Source organism: Bombina bombina, chromosome 12 (assembly GCF_027579735.1).
Source record: "Bombina bombina isolate aBomBom1 chromosome 12, aBomBom1.pri, whole genome shotgun sequence".
Classification (NCBI taxonomy): domain Eukaryota; kingdom Metazoa; phylum Chordata; class Amphibia; order Anura; family Bombinatoridae; genus Bombina; species Bombina bombina.
In genome coordinates, this window is record NC_069510.1 from 120,152,528 (window position 1) to 120,170,618 (window position 18,091).

The 18,091-nt window shown below is 46.5% G+C and overlaps 1 protein-coding gene across 2 annotated transcripts in view; it reads right to left on the reverse strand.

The window, feature by feature from the left end:
• The window catches only part of ODF2 (outer dense fiber of sperm tails 2), a 126,068-nt gene extending 108,262 nt beyond the window's left edge, over positions 1-17,806 (reverse strand). The window contains exons 1-4 of one of the 2 annotated variants that reach the window (XM_053695885.1): positions 17,584-17,806; positions 10,882-11,000; positions 6,756-6,872; positions 2,375-2,503 (exon numbers count right to left, since the gene is read on the reverse strand). In XM_053695885.1, coding sequence (XP_053551860.1) covers positions 2,375-2,503; positions 6,756-6,860 — 234 coding nt within the window. In that variant the 5' untranslated portion in view covers positions 6,861-6,872; positions 10,882-11,000; positions 17,584-17,806. The remainder of the gene's footprint in view (positions 1-2,374; positions 2,504-6,755; positions 6,873-10,881; positions 11,001-17,583) is intronic. The other variant, XM_053695886.1, reaches the window with a different exon arrangement.
• Between the last annotated feature and the right edge of the window lie 285 nt (positions 17,807-18,091).

The following is an 18,091-nucleotide window of genomic DNA, read 5'->3' on the forward strand; positions in this document are numbered from 1 at the left end:
AACCTAAATATGCTTTTTTAAAACTAACCACTAATTTCATGTTTTTACCTATGTGTTTATACTAATAAATTCTGAGATTGAGTTTGATCATTTGAATTTTATTAGCCGAATTTCATTCATTGTATTTTGCATTTTTATTCCAAGATAAATACTTTACCCACCTTCACCACTTAGGCAAATATAATTTGTCTCTTTCTCTAAAACTAGGGATTTTTTGGAATAGCTATTTTAGCGCTCCATTTTTTAACGTTTTTGTAACAATGCTAGGCTGACCATATTGCCGCTTTAAGAAGGAACACATATGAAAAATACATATGTCAGGGTTCTTATACAAATCATTTCTTAAAACAGCCCTGACATATGTATTTTTCATATGTTCCCCTTTTTAAAGCGGCAATATGGTCAGCCTAAACAATGCTGATGTCACTGAATCATTTAAAAAGAAACAATGAATGCTAAATACATGTCATGCACCTGCTTCTAATTATGGATGCCGCCATATTGAAACCAAGGTTACAGTTCAGCTATCTGAGAGTTGCTGCACAAGTGCAAACACATCAGCACTGAAATGTAGTGCCGATGTGTTTGCACATGTGCAGAAAGGTATTTCCTTCCCCCACTTCTAACTATCGACCGGTCTCATTACTTCCATTTGCTTCAAAATTATTGGAACGACTGGTCTATAATCGGCTAACTCAATTTCTCACAACTCCTTACTTGGTCCACTACAATCTGGTTTCCGCCCTAAACACTCAACAGAAACCGCTCTTACTAAAGTAACAAATTACCTTTTATCAGCTAAAGCAAAGGGCCACTACTCCTTACTAATTCTTCTTGACCTGTCCGCTGCTTTTGACACAGTTGACCATCCTCTCCTTCTTAAAATCCTACATTAATTTGGCATCCGAGACACAGCCCTCTCCTGGTTTGCCTCATATCTCTCAAACTGCTCGTTTTCAGTTTTCTTTAACAACATATCTTCTAATCCTTTTCCTCTCTCAGTTGGAGTACCGCAAAGCTCTGTCTTGGGTCCATTGCTTTTCTCTCTCTATACATCCTCCCTTGGAAAACTTATAGCCTCCTTTGGCTTCCAGTACATCTTATATGCTGATGATACCCAAATCTATCTCTCCTCTCCTGAGATCTCTCCCTCTTTACTCAAACAGATTTTCAACTGCCTCTCTGCAATTTCCTCTTGGATGTCTTCACACTATCTGCAACTCAATCTGTCCAAAACTGTGCTGCTTCTTATTCCCCCCTCTTCAAGACATCCAACACCTGACATTTCTCTCACGGTCAGAGACTCTAATCTCAACACCTCAACCCAGGTCCGTTGTCTTAAGGTCACACTTGACTCAGAACTCACATTCAACCCACATATACAAGTGCTTACCAAATCCTGCAGTTCATACCTACGCAACATTTCCAGAATTCGTCCCTTCCTTACTCAAAAAACTACAAAAATACTAATTAATTCCCTCATTCTGTCACTCATTAATTATTGCAATCTACTTCTAAACGGCCTTTGAAAACACTGCCTATCCTCCCTCCAATCTATTATGAATGCTTCAGCTAGACTCATCCAGCGAAGTCGCCAATCTACATCAGCTGCTTCACTCTGCCAGTCTCTACACTGGCTCCCCATACACTCCAGAATACAATTTAAAGTATTAACCCTAACTTACAAAGCATTCAACAGTCTAACGCCCAAATACATTTCCTCTCACATCTTCAAATATTCCCCATCCCGTCCTCTACTATCAACCTCTGACCTACGTCTCTCTACTCTCTACATCCTACTCCCATCTCCAAGACTTCTCACGTGCTGCTCCTGTCCACTGGAACTCTCTACCCCGCTCCATAAGACTGTCTCCAACTTTGTATAGCTTTAGACGCTCCTTGAAAACCCACCTATTCAGAGAGGCTTACCATCTCTCCTCCATCCCTCATCCGAACCAAAATAACTCTTGAACTGCCTGACTCACTGCTGCAACTACAATCCATGTAACAAGCTACCCCAAATCTTATGTCTCTGCACCCATAACCTGTAGACTGTGAGCTCTCCGGAGCAGGGCCCTCTTCCTCCTGCACTAGATTTGTTTAGTAAGTATTTTATCACAAACCCTTGTCATTGTATACCCCTATCTATGTACCCAGCGCTATGGAATTTTGTGGCGTTATACAAATAAATGATAATAATAATAATAATAATAATAATAATAATAACTAAATTTCAATAAGGCGGCACCCATGAGGTGAAGAATAACCTCAGTACTGTGCTTTCTTACAAGAACTAACTTAGTGGTCGTTAAACACTAAATAGACTTTATAAGCAAAGTGTGAGCTGCAGAGCAGAATGGACAAGTTGTTTTACCTCCCACTTGAATCCCGAGTCACGCAATGATGCCTTCCCAGGAGGAATCCATGGAACCCTGGTCTTTACTTTGGCACTGCGGCGCAGGTTTCCAGTGTCCCCTTTCATTTTGCTCTTGGTTCCTTTATGCTAAAAACAAAGAAGAGGACAAAACACAAGATAATAAAACATAAATTATGCTTACCTGATAATTTCATTTTCTTCCATGGGAAAGAGTCCACAGCCGCATTCATTAGTTGTGGGAAATAAGAACCTGGCCACCAGGAGGAGGCAAAGACACACCAGCCAAAGGCTTAAATACTCCTCCCACTTCCCCTATCCCCCAGTCATTCTGCCGAGGAACAAGGAACAGTGGAAGAAATATCAAGGTGAAAGGGTGCCAGAAGACTCTACACCTCAAAAAAATGGGCGGGGGGCTGTGGACTCTTTCCCACGGAAGAAAATGAAATTATCAGGTAAGCATAATTTATGTTTTCCTTCCTAATGGGAAAGAGTCCACAGCCGCATTCATTACTTATAAGAAAATTATACCCAAGCCAAAGAGGACACTGAATGCCAGAACGGGAGGGTAAGAGGCAGCCCAATCAGAGGGCACCAGAACTGAACCACATCCCATAAAGAAAAATGGCCCCAAGGACACAAACGACAGTCCCAAGCCTGGCTAAAAAACACACGCAACGCAACCGAGCCAACAGGACTCGAAGCACACTATCGCCAAAAGGCAGATCCCAGACATATGCCCCCATAAAGGGGCCCCGACCAACAGCTCCCCAAAAGAAGAAGTAAGGTAGAGGGATAACTAACCAGAACTCTGTCTTCCAAAACGGGACTAAGGCGGAGAACGAAAAGTATCTCAAGAAACAGAAAAAATGGCGGCTAAGCAGTACGCCATAGTGCAAGTCACAGAACAAAAGGAAAAAAAAAACCTTGTCCAGCTCCCCAGCTGGAGGGAACCAAGGAGTTAGCCGCAAACTGTAAAAGAGATAGAGGCGCCTCCAGACGAAAACCCAGCAGCCCGGGATAAAAGGAACCAGCAAAACTAAGTTATTAGGCAAAATACCCCTCCATGGAGGAGGGAAAATTCAGAGGATCCAAACCCCCCCCGAGAGCTCAGAGAGCACCTCAACAGGGACCCATTGCATCCAAAAGAAAACAGAGGCATCTGACAAGTCGAAAGATGACCAAAACAACAGCTTAGGATCCTGAGATAAACAGGGACGTCCTCCACCACTTCAGAACTGCCGCAGCGAGGACCGCCCACACACGTAAAGACCAACCTGTCAACAACAGGAAAAGTCCAGGGACAGAGTCCCACTCCCCCTTGAACGAGAGGGAAAAAAAACACCAGCCACATCGAAAGAATGTGACCAGAAACACGGGCAGAGTCCCACCAGAAGAGGAACACCGGACCCAGAAGCCAATTCCCAAGGGTATCCCCATCCCTGAACCATGGACTAACTAGGAAAACACCCACAGAGAGACAAAAGTCCCCCAAGGGAAGACTGAGGACAAGGGAACCTTGCCCACCAGACACAAAACACGACACAAGAGTCAAAACGACCCAAAACGAACCAGCCCCCAAAGGGAGCAGAGACTATCCGAGGAGCAATCTCTGGGCCCCACAACTGATGCTGTTGTGTAAGCTATGAGGACAGAGCGACCCTTACCAAGGCACTCCACAGGAATGCTGATTCAAAGTCAGACACTCCTCACCCGAGGAAGAAACCCGAAAAAAATGGGAATTCTAGAAAACCCAGAGAAAAAGGACCGCGAAAAACACAGAACCGATCTCAAGGTGATAGAACCCTCAACACAGAGTCAAACTCCACAACATTTAGAAATTAGGGTCCCACGTCAGCCCCCGACCCAAAGAGGGTGGAATAGAATTCTGGAAAACAACAGAACCAGAACCGAGTTCCTGTCAGAGGAGACCTCCAGCAACAGCGTAGAGGCGAACCAGCCCCCCGCGTAGCAAGCCACAGGCTAGCCACCCAACAGCACAGCTGCCGTATCACAGAGAATGCAGAAACACGTTATCTCTCGCAAACCATCAAGCGCCCCACCGCTAATCCACAAAGGGATCCGTTAAAAGCGGAACAAAACGTGGTCCAGAGACCTGAGGAGCCTAAACCCCTCAAAAGGCAGCAAGATACAAGACCAAGGCCCAAAATCGCCCTAGCGGAGAAGGCCCTGCCCCCTATCAGGAGAGGCAGAAGCGACGTGGCGGAAAAACCACTGACACAAGCCCCGGGAATAAATTGGCACGCCCAATCTCTCTAGGTATTCGGACCTGAAAGTCCACGATGTAGATGTATAGCGTAGTTTGTGAAAACAAACAATATAACAATAAAACAAACACTCAAGGTCCCGCCAGGCGCAACATGCGTCACTGACAACTTAACATGACTAAGGGCCTATAGCAGGCCTGAAACGTTGTATTTTTTTGCTTAGACCCAAGAATATGAGACAACAAAGGTCTTTTAAATTACTGGTGGCTGGAACAATCTTTTGTCTATTTGAACTTAACAAGGTGCACACAAAACTCCGGACCTAACAAGTCTGTAAACAACTTCCATGGAAGCAATAACAGTCAAGTGCATCCCAGAAATTCCCGAAGGAATAATGAAATAAAAAATATCCTAACCGGATGAAAGAAAATAAGGCAGCCCGAAGGCATCTGCCAAAATACAAAATCTGGGAAAAATCATGAGCGACCGACAGAAGATGATCCACACCCCTAGTCTAGCTCGAAGCACCATTTGAGGACTGCACATTCCCCGACTGATTAAGGAGAGGATCCCCCAATAAGTCGAAAAGATGACGGAGTAAGACGCACAGCCGCACGATTTGATAACGAAAGGTGCAACATGGAGGAATATTCACCCCCAGGGGAAGCTGCATAGACCCACCCGAAGCCTGAACACCCCGGATAGTTGGGCAGAAACTCAACCGCGCAGAAACCTCTGGGTCCTGCAGGCGAACCTGCTCCATTAAGACATTGAAGCGGAACTGACCTGCCATCTCCAGGGGAAACCCGCAAATGTAGTGGAAGGGTGCTGTTGGGAATCCGCTGATTGAGGGACAGAGTCCCCCGAAGCTGATGGCTCTGTAGGCCCCTGGTTCCCCGAGCCCGAGGAACCAGGTGCTCTAAGGAGGCAAAAGAGACAGGACTGATAGACCTGCGACAGTGGGGCTGAAGCACATTCCTCACAAGAGGAAGAATCGGAATCAGAAACTACAACAGTCTCAGCTTCAGAATCCCCCATGGCTAAAACCAAAGAGAAAAATAGGACTCTATAAAAAATGAACGGCACCTGACACCCCCAATGGCTGGGGCACGCACCACCTCCTATGACCAGATCCAAACGAAACAGACTGTCTTCGTCGCTACACGGTCAGGAATGCGGAAGCGTAAAACCCAGAGTAACAACGCCCGGCCATAAGGTTAACCGTACAGTCCCAAAAAAGCGCGCCAGAAAAAGGCTGCAATTAGTCCCCACCAAATCCATCAAGCAATTCTCCTGAATTGTGAGATGTCTCAGACCCAGAGCCAATACCCACTACACAAGCAGAGTGATCACATAAGAAACATGATTAAAAAACCCCTCCCTGTTCACAAAACCCCCTAAGGAAGGAATTATACCATGATTCACAGATCCGTACAGAGGAGCCTCACTTAGACCCATACCTATCTGTCACATAACAACATAACATTCATATTGATAAAATGAAATGATCTTACCAGAATCTACGCCGTGGAACAGAAACATGGCCCTTCAAGTGTGACGGATAGTAGCGTCGCCTCCGCCATGGACTTGAGAGAAGACAGCAGGTAGCGAAGCGAAGGGTTGTCAACGCCAAGTGCTAGAGGAGCTGTTAATACGAGTCGGGATGGTGTTGCAGAGAGAACTCCCACTGCTCTAACTCTAACATTTGCCCAGGCCCTCACTGAGAGACTAACAGGACTACTTAAAACTCCTGTCCCTTTGCGAAGAGTAATACCCTCCATAAGAGACACACTTTTTTAAGAAAAAAAAAATAAAATTACTGTTTTTGTTAAAACGTTAAACTTCTGACACTTCTCTGCCAACCTCCTGGGACGAAAGGCAAAGAATGACTGGGAGATAGGGGAAGTGGAAGGAGTATTTAAGCCTTTGACTGGGTTGTTTTTGCCTCCTCCTGGTGGCCATGTTCTTTTTTCCCAAAAGTAATGAATGCAGCTGCGGACTCTTTCCAATTAGGAAGAAAAAAGCCCAGTGCAGCAGAATTATAAATAAATGGGGCATCTGGTAGAATGGCGGCTAGTAATCCAAATAACAGAGAAAAAAAAAGACTAGGTGCCAATCAGATGGGCAAGAGAAGCCAATCACAGATGACCTACCAGCATTTTGGAGGATATTTTTGGGCTCTTCTTGATGTGCACATGAACCGGTGTACTTTCATCTACATGAACATGTAGCGGTGGTGTAGGAGAGCGGTTTTTCATGGTTCGCTTCTGCTGTTGGACACACAAAACAACAGACTAATTAGTCGAGAAAGCATATTATTTAGTTCTGTCAATAAAATTTATTACAGTTTATTTTTTTCATTCCAACACTTTGGTTTGTCAGTCTGTAATTTCTCTGCTTTTCTCAGTCTCGGTATACTCTAAAGCTCTCTCCTCTAGTGAGATTACCCGATAAGTTTTAGCACTACTGTGATTTTACCCTGAGAGCCGTTTATCTCACTGTGCAGGAGAGACCTCTCTGCACACGTGTATGTGTGGTGTGTCTCTCTCTCTGCACACGTGTATGTGTGGTGTGTCTCTCTCTCTGCACACGTGTATGTGTGGTGTGTCTCTCTCTCTGCACACGTGTATGTGTGGTGTGTCTCTCTCTCTGCACACGTGTATGTGTGGTGTGTCTCTCTCCATCTCTGCACACGTGTATGTGTGGTGTGTCTCTCTCCATCTCTGCACACGTGTATGTGTGGTGTGTCTCTCTCCATCTCTGCACACGTGTATGTGTGGTGTGTCTCTCTATCTCTGCACGCGTGTATGTGTGGTGTGTCTCTCTATCTCTGCACACGTGTATGTGTGGTGTGCCTCTCTATCTCTGCACACGTGTATGTGTGGTGTGCCTCTCTATCTCTGCACACGTGTATGTGTGGTGTGTCTCTCTATCTCTGCACACGTGTATGTGTGGTGTGTCTCTCTCTCTCTGCACACGTGTATGTGTGGTGTGTCTCTCTCTCCATCTCTGCACACGTGTATGTGTGGTGTGTCTCTCTCTCTCTCTGCACACGTGTATGTGTGGTGTGTCTCTCTCTCCATCTCTGCACACGTGTATGTGTGGTGTGTCTCTCTCTCCATCTCTGCACACGTGTATGTGTGGTGTGTCTCTCTCTCCATCTCTGCACACGTGTATGTGTGGTGTGTCTCTCTCTCCATCTCTGCACACGTGTATGTGTGGTGTGTCTCTCTCTCTCTCTGCACACGTGTATGTGTGGTGTGTCTCTCTCTCTCTGCACACGTGTATGTGTGGTGTGTCTCTCTCTCTCTGCACACGTGTATGTGTGGTGTGTCTCTCTCTCTCTGCACACGTGTATGTGTGGTGTGTCTCTCTCTCTCTGCACACGTGTATGTGTGGTGTGTCTCTCTCTGCACACGTGTATGTGTGGTGTGTCTCTCTCTCTCTGCACACGTGTATGTGTGGTGTGTCTCTCTCTCTCTGCACACGTGTATGTGTGGTGTGTCTCTCTCTCTCTGCACACGTGTATGTGTGGTGTGTCTCTCTCTCTCTGCACACGTGTATGTGTGGTGTGTCTCTCTCTCTCTGCACACGTGTATGTGTGGTGTGTCTCTCTCTCTCTGCACACGTGTATGTGTGGTGTGTCTCTCTCTCTCTGCACACGTGTATGTGTGGTGTGTCTCTCTCTCTCTGCACACGTGTATGTGTGGTGTGTCTCTCTCTCTCTCTGCACACGTGTATGTGTGGTGTGTCTCTCTCTCTCTCTGCACACGTGTATGTGTGGTGTGTCTCTCTCTCTCTCTGCACACGTGTATGTGTGGTGTGTCTCTCTCTCTCTGCACACGTGTATGTATGGTGTGTCTCTCTCTCTCTGCACACGTGTATGTATGGTGTGTCTCTCTCTCTCTGCACACGTGTATGTGTGGTGTGTCTATCCCTCCGTCTCTGCACACGTGTATGTGTGGTGTGTCTCTCTCCATCTCTGCACACGTGTATGTGTGGTGTGTCTCTCTCTCCATCTCTGCACACGTGTATGTGTGGTGTGTCTCTCTCCCCGTCTCTGCACACGTGTATGTGTGGTGTGTCTATCCCTCCGTCTCTGCACACGTGTATGTGTGGTGTGTCTCTCTCTCCATCTCTGCACACGTGTATGTGTGGTGTGTCTCTCTCCATCTCTGCACACGTGTATGTGTGGTGTGTCTCTCTCCATCTCTGCACACGTGTATGTGTGGTGTGTCTCTCTCTCCATCTCTGCACACGTGTATGTGTGGTGTGTCTCTCTCTCCATCTCTGCACACGTGTATGTGTGGTGTGTCTATCCCTCCATCTCTGCACACGTGTATGTGTGGTGTGTCTCTCTCTCCATCTCTGCACACGTGTATGTGTGGTGTGTCTCTCTCCATCTCTGCACACGTGTATGTGTGGTGTGTCTATCCCTCCGTCTCTGCACACGTCTATGTGTGGTGTATCTATCCCTCCGTCTCTGCACACATGTATGTGTGGTGTGTCTCTCTCTCCGTCTCTGCACACGTGTATGTGTGGTGTATCTATCCCTCCGTCTCTGCACACGTCTATGTGTGGTGTATCTATCCCTCCGTCTCTGCACACGTCTATGTGTGGTGTATCTATCCCTCCGTCTCTGCACACATGTATGTGTGGTGTGTCTCTCTCTCCGTCTCTGCACACGTGTATGTGTGGTGTATCTATCCCTCCGTCTCTGCACACGTCTATGTGTGGTGTATCTATCCCTCCGTCTCTGCACACGTGTATGTGTGGTGTATCTATCCCTCCGTCTCTGCACACGTGTATGTGTGGTGTATCTATCCCTCCGTCTCTGCACACGTGTATGTGTGGTGTGTCTATCCCTCCGTCTCTGCACACGTGTATGTGTGGTGTGTCTATCCCTCCGTCTCTGCACACGTGTATGTGTGGTGTATCTATCCCTCCGTCTCTGCACACGTGTATGTGTGGTGTATCTATCCCTCCGTCTCTGCACACGTGTATGTGTGGTGTATCTATCCCTCCATCTCTGCACACGTGTATGTGTGGTGTATCTATCCCTCCGTCTCTGCACACGTGTATGTGTGGTGTATCTATCCCTCCGTCTCTGCACACGTGTATGTGTGGTGTATCTATCCCTCCGTCTCTGCACACGTGTATGTGTGGTGTATCTATCCCTCCGTCTCTGCACACGTGTATGTGTGGTGTATCTATCCCTCCGTCTCTGCACACGTGTATGTGTGGTGTATCTATCCCTCCGTCTCTGCACACGTGTATGTGTGGTGTATCTATCCCTCCGTCTCTGCACACGTGTATGTGTGGTGTATCTATCCCTCCGTCTCTGCACACGTGTATGTGTGGTGTATCTATCCCTCCGTCTCTGCACACGTGTATGTGTGGTGTATCTATCCCTCCGTCTCTGCACACGTGTATGTGTGGTGTATCTATCCCTCCGTCTCTGCACACGTGTATGTGTGGTGTATCTATCCCTCCGTCTCTGCACACGTGTATGTGTTCTCTGCACACGTGTATGTGTGGTGTGCCTATCCCTCCGTCTCTGCACACGTGTATGTGTGGTGTGTCTATCCCTCCGTCTCTGCACACGTGTATGTGTGGTGTGTCTCTCTCTCCATCTCTGCACACGTGTATGTGTGGTGTGCCTATCCCTCCGTCTCTGCACACGTGTATGTGTGGTGTGCCTATCCCTCCGTCTCTGCACACGTGTATGTGTGATGTGTCTATCCCTCCGTCTCTGCACACGTCTATGTGTGGTGTATCTATCCCTCCGTCTCTGCACACGTGTATGTGTGGTGTATCTATCCCTCCGTCTCTGCACACGTGTATGTGTGGTGTACCTATCCCTCTGTCTCTGCACACGTGTATGTGTGGTGTGTCTATCCCTCCGTCTCTGCACACGTGTATGTGTGGTGTGTCTCTCTCTCCATCTCTGCACACGTGTATGTGTGGTGTGCCTATCCCTCCGTCTCTGCACACGTGTATGTGTGGTGTGCCTATCCCTCCGTCTCTGCACACGTGTATGTGTGGTGTGCCTATCCCTCCGTCTCTGCACACGTGTATGTGTGGTGTGCCTATCCCTCCGTCTCTGCACACGTGTATGTGTGGTGTGTCTATCCCTCCGTCTCTGCACACGTGTATGTGTGGTGTATCTATCCCTCCGTCTCTGCACATGTCTATGTGGGGTGTGTCTCGCTCTCTATTTCTGCACAGCATGTTAATGGCATCAGATCACGTTTTTCAATGTTTATCAGCAGAACTTACTACGTTGTTTCAGTGAAATAGGGCCTGTGTCAGTCCTGCGACAAACGTAGCCACCAATCAGCAAACGCTACCCAAGGTGCTGAACAAAAAATGGGCCGGCTCCTAAGCTTACATTCATCCTTTTCAAATAAAGATAACAAGAGAATGAAGAAAAATTGAAAATAGGAGTAAATTTGAAAGTTTCTTAAAATTGCTGCTCTATCTGAATCATGAAAAAAAATGGGTTTCATATCCCTTTAAAGACAGATTTATCAGGCAACTTTTCACTATTTAAATTCAACAAAAATAGGACTTGGTAAACCAGGCAAGAGATTATTAACAAGTAACCCACACATATTCTGTATCTAACACTGGCTTTGTGCATGCATGAACATACTGCTATACTGGATGTGATTAGCAATATGACCAGATACAAACGCTACCTGCCAATCAATTCAAGTTTAAAACGTTATAAGCACTTTACACTAATACAAGTTATCCTAATCAATAACAAACACACCAGCTTTGTACCCATAATACCCAGAGTGAGACACTGTACCCATAATACCCAGAGTGAGACCCTGTACCCATAATACCCAGAGTGAGACCCTGTACCCATAATACCCAGAGTGAGACCCTGTACCCATAATACCCAGAGTGAGACCCTGTACCCATAATACCCAGAGTGAGACCCTGTACCCATAATACCCAGAGTGAGACCCTGTACCCATAGTACCCAGAGTGAGACCCTGTACCCATAGTACCCAGAGTGAGACCCTGTACCCATAGTACCCAGAGTGAGACCCTGTACCCATAATACACAGAGTGAGACCCTGTACCCATAGTACCCAGAGTGAGACCCTGTACCCATAGTACCCAGAGTGAGACACTGTACCCATAATACCCAGAGTGAGACCCTGTACCCATAATACCCAGAGTGAGACCCTGTACCCATTATACCCAGAGTGAGACCATGTACCCATAATACCCAGAGTGAGACCCTGTACCCATAATACCCAGAGTGAGACCCTGTACCCATTATACCCAGAGTGAGACCCTGTACCCATTATACCCAGAGTGAGACCCTGTACCCATTATACCCAGAGTGAGACACTGTACCCATTATACCCAGAGTGAGACACTGTACCCTTAGTACCCAGAGTGAGACACTGTACCCATAATACCCAGAGTGAGACACTGTACCCATAATACCCAGAGTGAGTCCCTGTACCCATAATACCCAGAGTGAGACCCTGTACCCATAATACCCAGAGTGAGACCCTGTACCCATAATACCCAGAGTGAGACCATGTACCCATAATACCCAGAGTGAGACCCTGTACCCATAATACCCAGAATGAGACCCTGTACCCATAATACCCAGAGTGAGACCCTGTACCCATAATACCCAGAGTGAGACCCTGTACCCATAATACCCAGAGTGAGACCCTGTACCCATAATACCCAGAGTGAGACCCTGTACCCATTATACCCAGAGTGAGACCCTGTACCCATTATACCCAGAGTGAGACACTGTACCCATTATACCCAGAGTGAGACACTGTACCCTTAGTACCCAGAGTGAGACACTGTACCCATAATACCCAGAGTGAGTCCCTGTACCCATAATACCCAGAGTGAGTCCCTGTACCCATAATACCCAGAGTGAGACCCTGTACCCATAATACCCAGAGTGAGACCCTGTACCCATAATACCCAGAGTGAGACCCTGTACCCATAATACCCAGAGTGAGACCCTGTACCCATTATACCCAGAGTGAGACCCTGTACCCATTATACCCAGAGTGAGACACTGTACCCATTATACCCAGAGTGAGACACTGTACCCATAATACCCAGAGTGAGTCCCTGTACCCATAATACCCAGAGTGAGACCCTGTACCCATAATACCCAGAGTGAGACCCTGTACCCATAATACCCAGAGTGAGACCCTGTACCCATAATACCCAGAGTGAGACCATGTACCCATAATACCCAGAGTGAGACCCTGTACCCATAATACCCAGAATGAGACCCTGTACCCATAATACCCAGAATGAGACCCTGTACCCATAATACCCAGAGTGAGACCCTGTACCCATAATACCCAGAGTGAGACCCTGTACCCATAATACCCAGAGTGAGACCCTGTACCCATTATACCCAGAGTGAGACCCTGTACCCATTATACCCAGAGTGAGACCCTGTACCCATTATACCCAGAGTGAGACACTGTACCCATTATACCCAGAGTGAGACACTGTACCCTTAGTACCCAGAGTGAGACACTGTACCCATAATACCCAGTGAGACACTGTACCCATAATACCCAGAGTGAGACCCTGTACCCATAATACCCAGAGTGAGACCCTGTACCCATAATACCCAGAGTGAGACCCTGTACCCATAATACCCAGAGTGAGACCCTGTACCCATTATACCCAGAGTGAGACACTGTACCCATTATACCCAGAGTGAGACACTGTACCCATTATACCCAGAGTGAGACACTGTACCCATAATACCCAGAGTGAGACACTGTACCCATAATACCCAGAGTGAGTCCCTGTACCCATAATACCCAGAGTGAGACCCTGTACCCATAATACCCAGAGTGAGACCCTGTACCCATAATACCCAGAGTGAGACCCTGTACCCATAATACCCAGAGTGAGACCCTGTACCCATTATACCCAGAGTGAGACCCTGTACCCATAATACCCAGAGTGAGACCCTGTACCCATTATACCCAGAGTGAGACACTGTACCCATTATACCCAGAGTGAGACACTTTACCCATTATACCCAGAGTGAGACACTGTACCCATTATACCCAGAGTGAGACCCTGTACCCATAATACCCAGAGTGAGACCCTGTACCCATAATACCCAGAGTGAGACCCTGTACCCATAATACCCAGAGTGAGACCCTGTACCCATAATACCCAGAGTGAGACCCTGTACCCATAGTACCCAGAGTGAGACCCTGTACCCATAGCACCCAGAGTGAGACCATGTACCCATAGCACCCAGAGTGAGACCCTGTACCCATAGTACCCAGAGTGAGACCCTGTACCCATAGTACCCAGAGTGAGACCCTGTACCCATAATACCCAGAGTGAGACACTGTACCCATAATACCCAGAGTGAGACACTGTACCCATAGTGAGACCCTGTACCCATAGTACCTAGAGTGAGACCCTGTACCCATAGTACCCAGAGTAAAACACACACACACACACATACCCCAGAAGACTGAACACAAGAAGCAGCATCTCAAGTTCCTCATCTAACAGCAGAACAGCTCAAAAACGTCTACAGTAATACATCTGGTTGTTTCAAAGGTTATAAAATACACAGATAAATTAGTCAAGTGTAAAATGTAAAATAAAACAACAATGTGTGTGTTTAGCAGCTCTCTGGCATCTAAAGGGTTATATGGCTGAATAATTAAATCAAAATCTACTATAACATATGTTTGCAAATAAAACTTCTGTACAGGTTTAAACATACAACAAGTCCCCTACCTTTTATACAGAAACAGTAAATCAGTCTGTGAAATGCAGCAGAGTGCCAGTCAGTGCTGTGAGACTCAATAACTCCCAAGTGACTCTATACGCCTAGCAAACAGTTACTATGGTTACTGATGCTTTGTGCAACTGTCTAAATACCAAGCCATGTCAGCCAATAACTGCTGTACTGTACACACACCCAATCCATGCCAGCCAATAACTGCTGTACTGTACACACACCCAATCCATGCCAGCCAATAACTGCTGTACTGTACACACACCCAATCCATGTCAGCCAATAACTGCTGTACTGTACATACACCCAATCCATGTCAGCCAATAACTGCTGTACTGTACATACACCCAATCCATGCCAGCCAATAACTGCTGTACTGTACATACACCCAAGCCATGTCAGCCAATAACTGCTGTACTGTACATACACCCAAGCCATGTCAGCCAATAACTGCTGTACTGTACATACACCCAAGCCATGCCAGCCAATAACTGCTGTACTGTACATACACCCAATCCATGCCAGCCAATAACTGCTGTACTGTACATACACCCAATCCATGTCAGCCAATAACTGCTGTACTGTACATACACCCAATCCATGTCAGCCAATAACTGCTGTACTGTACATACACCCAATCCATGTCAGCCAATAACTGCTGTACTGTACATACACCCAATCCATGTCAGCCAATAACTGCTGTACTGTACATACACCCAAGCCATGCCAGCCAATAACTGCTGTACTGTACATACACCCAATCCATGTCAGCCAATAACTGCTGTACTGTACATACACCCAATCCATGTCAGCCAATAACTGCTGTACTGTACATACACTCAATCCATGTCAGCCAATAACTGCTGTACTGTACATACACTCAAGCCATGTCAGCCAATAACTGCTGTACTGTACATACACCCAATCCATGTCAGCCAATAACTGCTGTACTGTACATACACACAAGCAATGTCAGCCAATAACTGCTGTACTGTACATACACACAAGCAATGTCAGCCAATAACTGCTGTACTGTACACACACACAAGCTATGTCAGCCAATAACTGCTGAACTGTACACACACACAAGCAATGTCAGCCAATAACTGCTGTACTGTACATACACACATAAGCAATGTCAGCCAATAACTGCTGTACTGTACATACACACATAAGCAATGTCAGCCAATAACTGCTGTACTGTACACACACACATAAGCAATGTCAGCCAATAACTGCTGTACTGTACATACACCCAATCCATGTCAGCCAATAACTGCTGTACTGTACATACACCCAATCCATGTCAGCCAATAACTGCTGTACTGTACATACACCCAATCCATGTCAGCCAATAACTGCTGTACTGTACATACACCCAATCCATGTCAGCCAATAACTGCTGTACTGTACATACACCCAATCCATGTCAGCCAATAACTGCTGTACTGTACATACACCCAATCCATGCCAGCCAATAACTGCTGTACTGTACATACACCCAATCCATGTCAGCCAATAACTGCTGTACTGTACATACACCCAAGCCATGTCAGCCAATAACTGCTGTACTGTACATACACCCAATCCATGCCAGCCAATAACTGCTGTACTGTACATACACCCAAGCCATGTCAGCCAATAACTGCTGTACTGTACATACACCCAATCCATGCCAGCCAATGACTGCTGTACTGTACATACACCCAAGCCATGCCAGCCAATAACTGCTGTACTGTACATACACCCAATCCATGCCAGCCAATAACTGCTGTACTGTACATACACCCAATCCATGCCAGCCAATAACTGCTGTACTGTACATACACCCAATCCATGTCAGCCAATAACTGCTGTACTGTACACACACACAAGCTATGTCAGCCAATAACTGCTGTACTGTACACACACACAAGCTATGTCAGCCAATAACTGCTGTACTGTACATACACACATAAGCAATGTCAGCCAATAACTGCTGTACTGTACTTACACACATAAGCAATGTCAGCCAATAACTGCTGTACTGTACATACACTCAAGCCATGTCAGCCAATAACTGCTGTACTGTACACACACACACAAGCTATGTCAGCCAATAACTGCTGTACTGTACACACACACATAAGCAATGTCAGCCAATAACTGCTGTACTGTACATACACTCAAGCCATGTCAGCCAATAACTGCTGTACTGTACACACACACACAAGCTATGTCAGCCAATAACTGCTGTACTGTACTTACACACATAAGCAATGTCAGCCAATAACTGCTGTACTGTACATACACTCAAGCCATGTCAGCCAATAACTGCTGTACTGTACTTACACACATAAGCAATGTCAGCCAATAACTGCTGTACTGTACATACACTCAAGCCATGTCAGCCAATAACTGCTGTACTGTACTTACACACATAAGCAATGTCAGCCAATAACTGCTGTACTGTACATACACTCAAGCCATGTCAGCCAATAACTGCTGTACTGTACATACACCCAATCCATGCCAGCCAATAACTGCTGTACTGTACATACACCCAAGCCATGTCAGCCAATAACTGCTGTACTGTACATACACCCAATCCATGCCAGCCAATAACTGCTGTACTGTACATACACCCAAGCCATGTCAGCCAATAACTGCTGTACTGTACATACACTCAATCACATGATCAGGAGTGTAGTTTATTTATCAGGTCTTTAGTACATAGGTAAAGTACTGCTCGGGAGCTACTAGTCACATGACCAGGTGTGAAGTTTATTTATAAAGGTCTGTAGTACATAGGTAAAGTACTGCTCAGGAGATGCTAGTCCCATGATCAGGTGTGTAGTTTATTTATATGGTCTGCATTATATAAGTAAAGTACTGCTCGGGAGCTGCTAGTCACATGATCAGGTGTGAAATTTATGTATCATGTCTTTAGTACATAGTTAAAATACTGCTCAGGAGCTGCTAGTCACATGATCAGGTGTGAAGTTTATTTATAAGGTCTGTAGCACATACGTAAAGTGCAGCTTTTCAGGACTCGCTGCTCATTGGCTCGTCTGCACAAGCTCTGCAGCTCTATTGGCGGACAAGGACACGCCCCACTATTACATTATACACACACCTGACAGTAATACTGTAAAGCCGCTGCTTATACCGTTACTTCTGTCATATGTAATATAAGAAGCACAGAGCACGCTCACCTTTCCCGGGGTCACCGCGTAAAAAAACCGGCGGACACTGGCGCTCGGTCACAGCTGCTCAACTCGGTTCACGATCCGCGCGCTCCTCATTGGTGCGTTCAAACGGCTACAGCGCGTCACATCCTACTACCATGGAAACGGAGACTCAACTCATGACGAGATCACGTGACACTAGGTGCTGTGTACTTGGAGGTTTCGACACAGCAGCGGTGTTTACTTATAAAATGGCTGCACAATCTGTAACAAATGGTCATGTGATATACGTGTCATGTGACCCCCCCTATAATATGGGGGGGCGGGGTGCGCGTGTGTGCTAGTCTGCTGACAGTACTGTGTGTGTGCTAGTCTGCTAATCACTGACACTGTGTGTGTGCTAGTCTGCTAATCACTGACACTGTGTGTGTGTGTGTGTGTGTGTGTGCTAGTCGGCTAATCACTGACACTGTGTGTGTGTGTGCTAGTCGGCTAATCACTGACACTGTGTGTGTGTGTGCTAGTCGGCTAATCA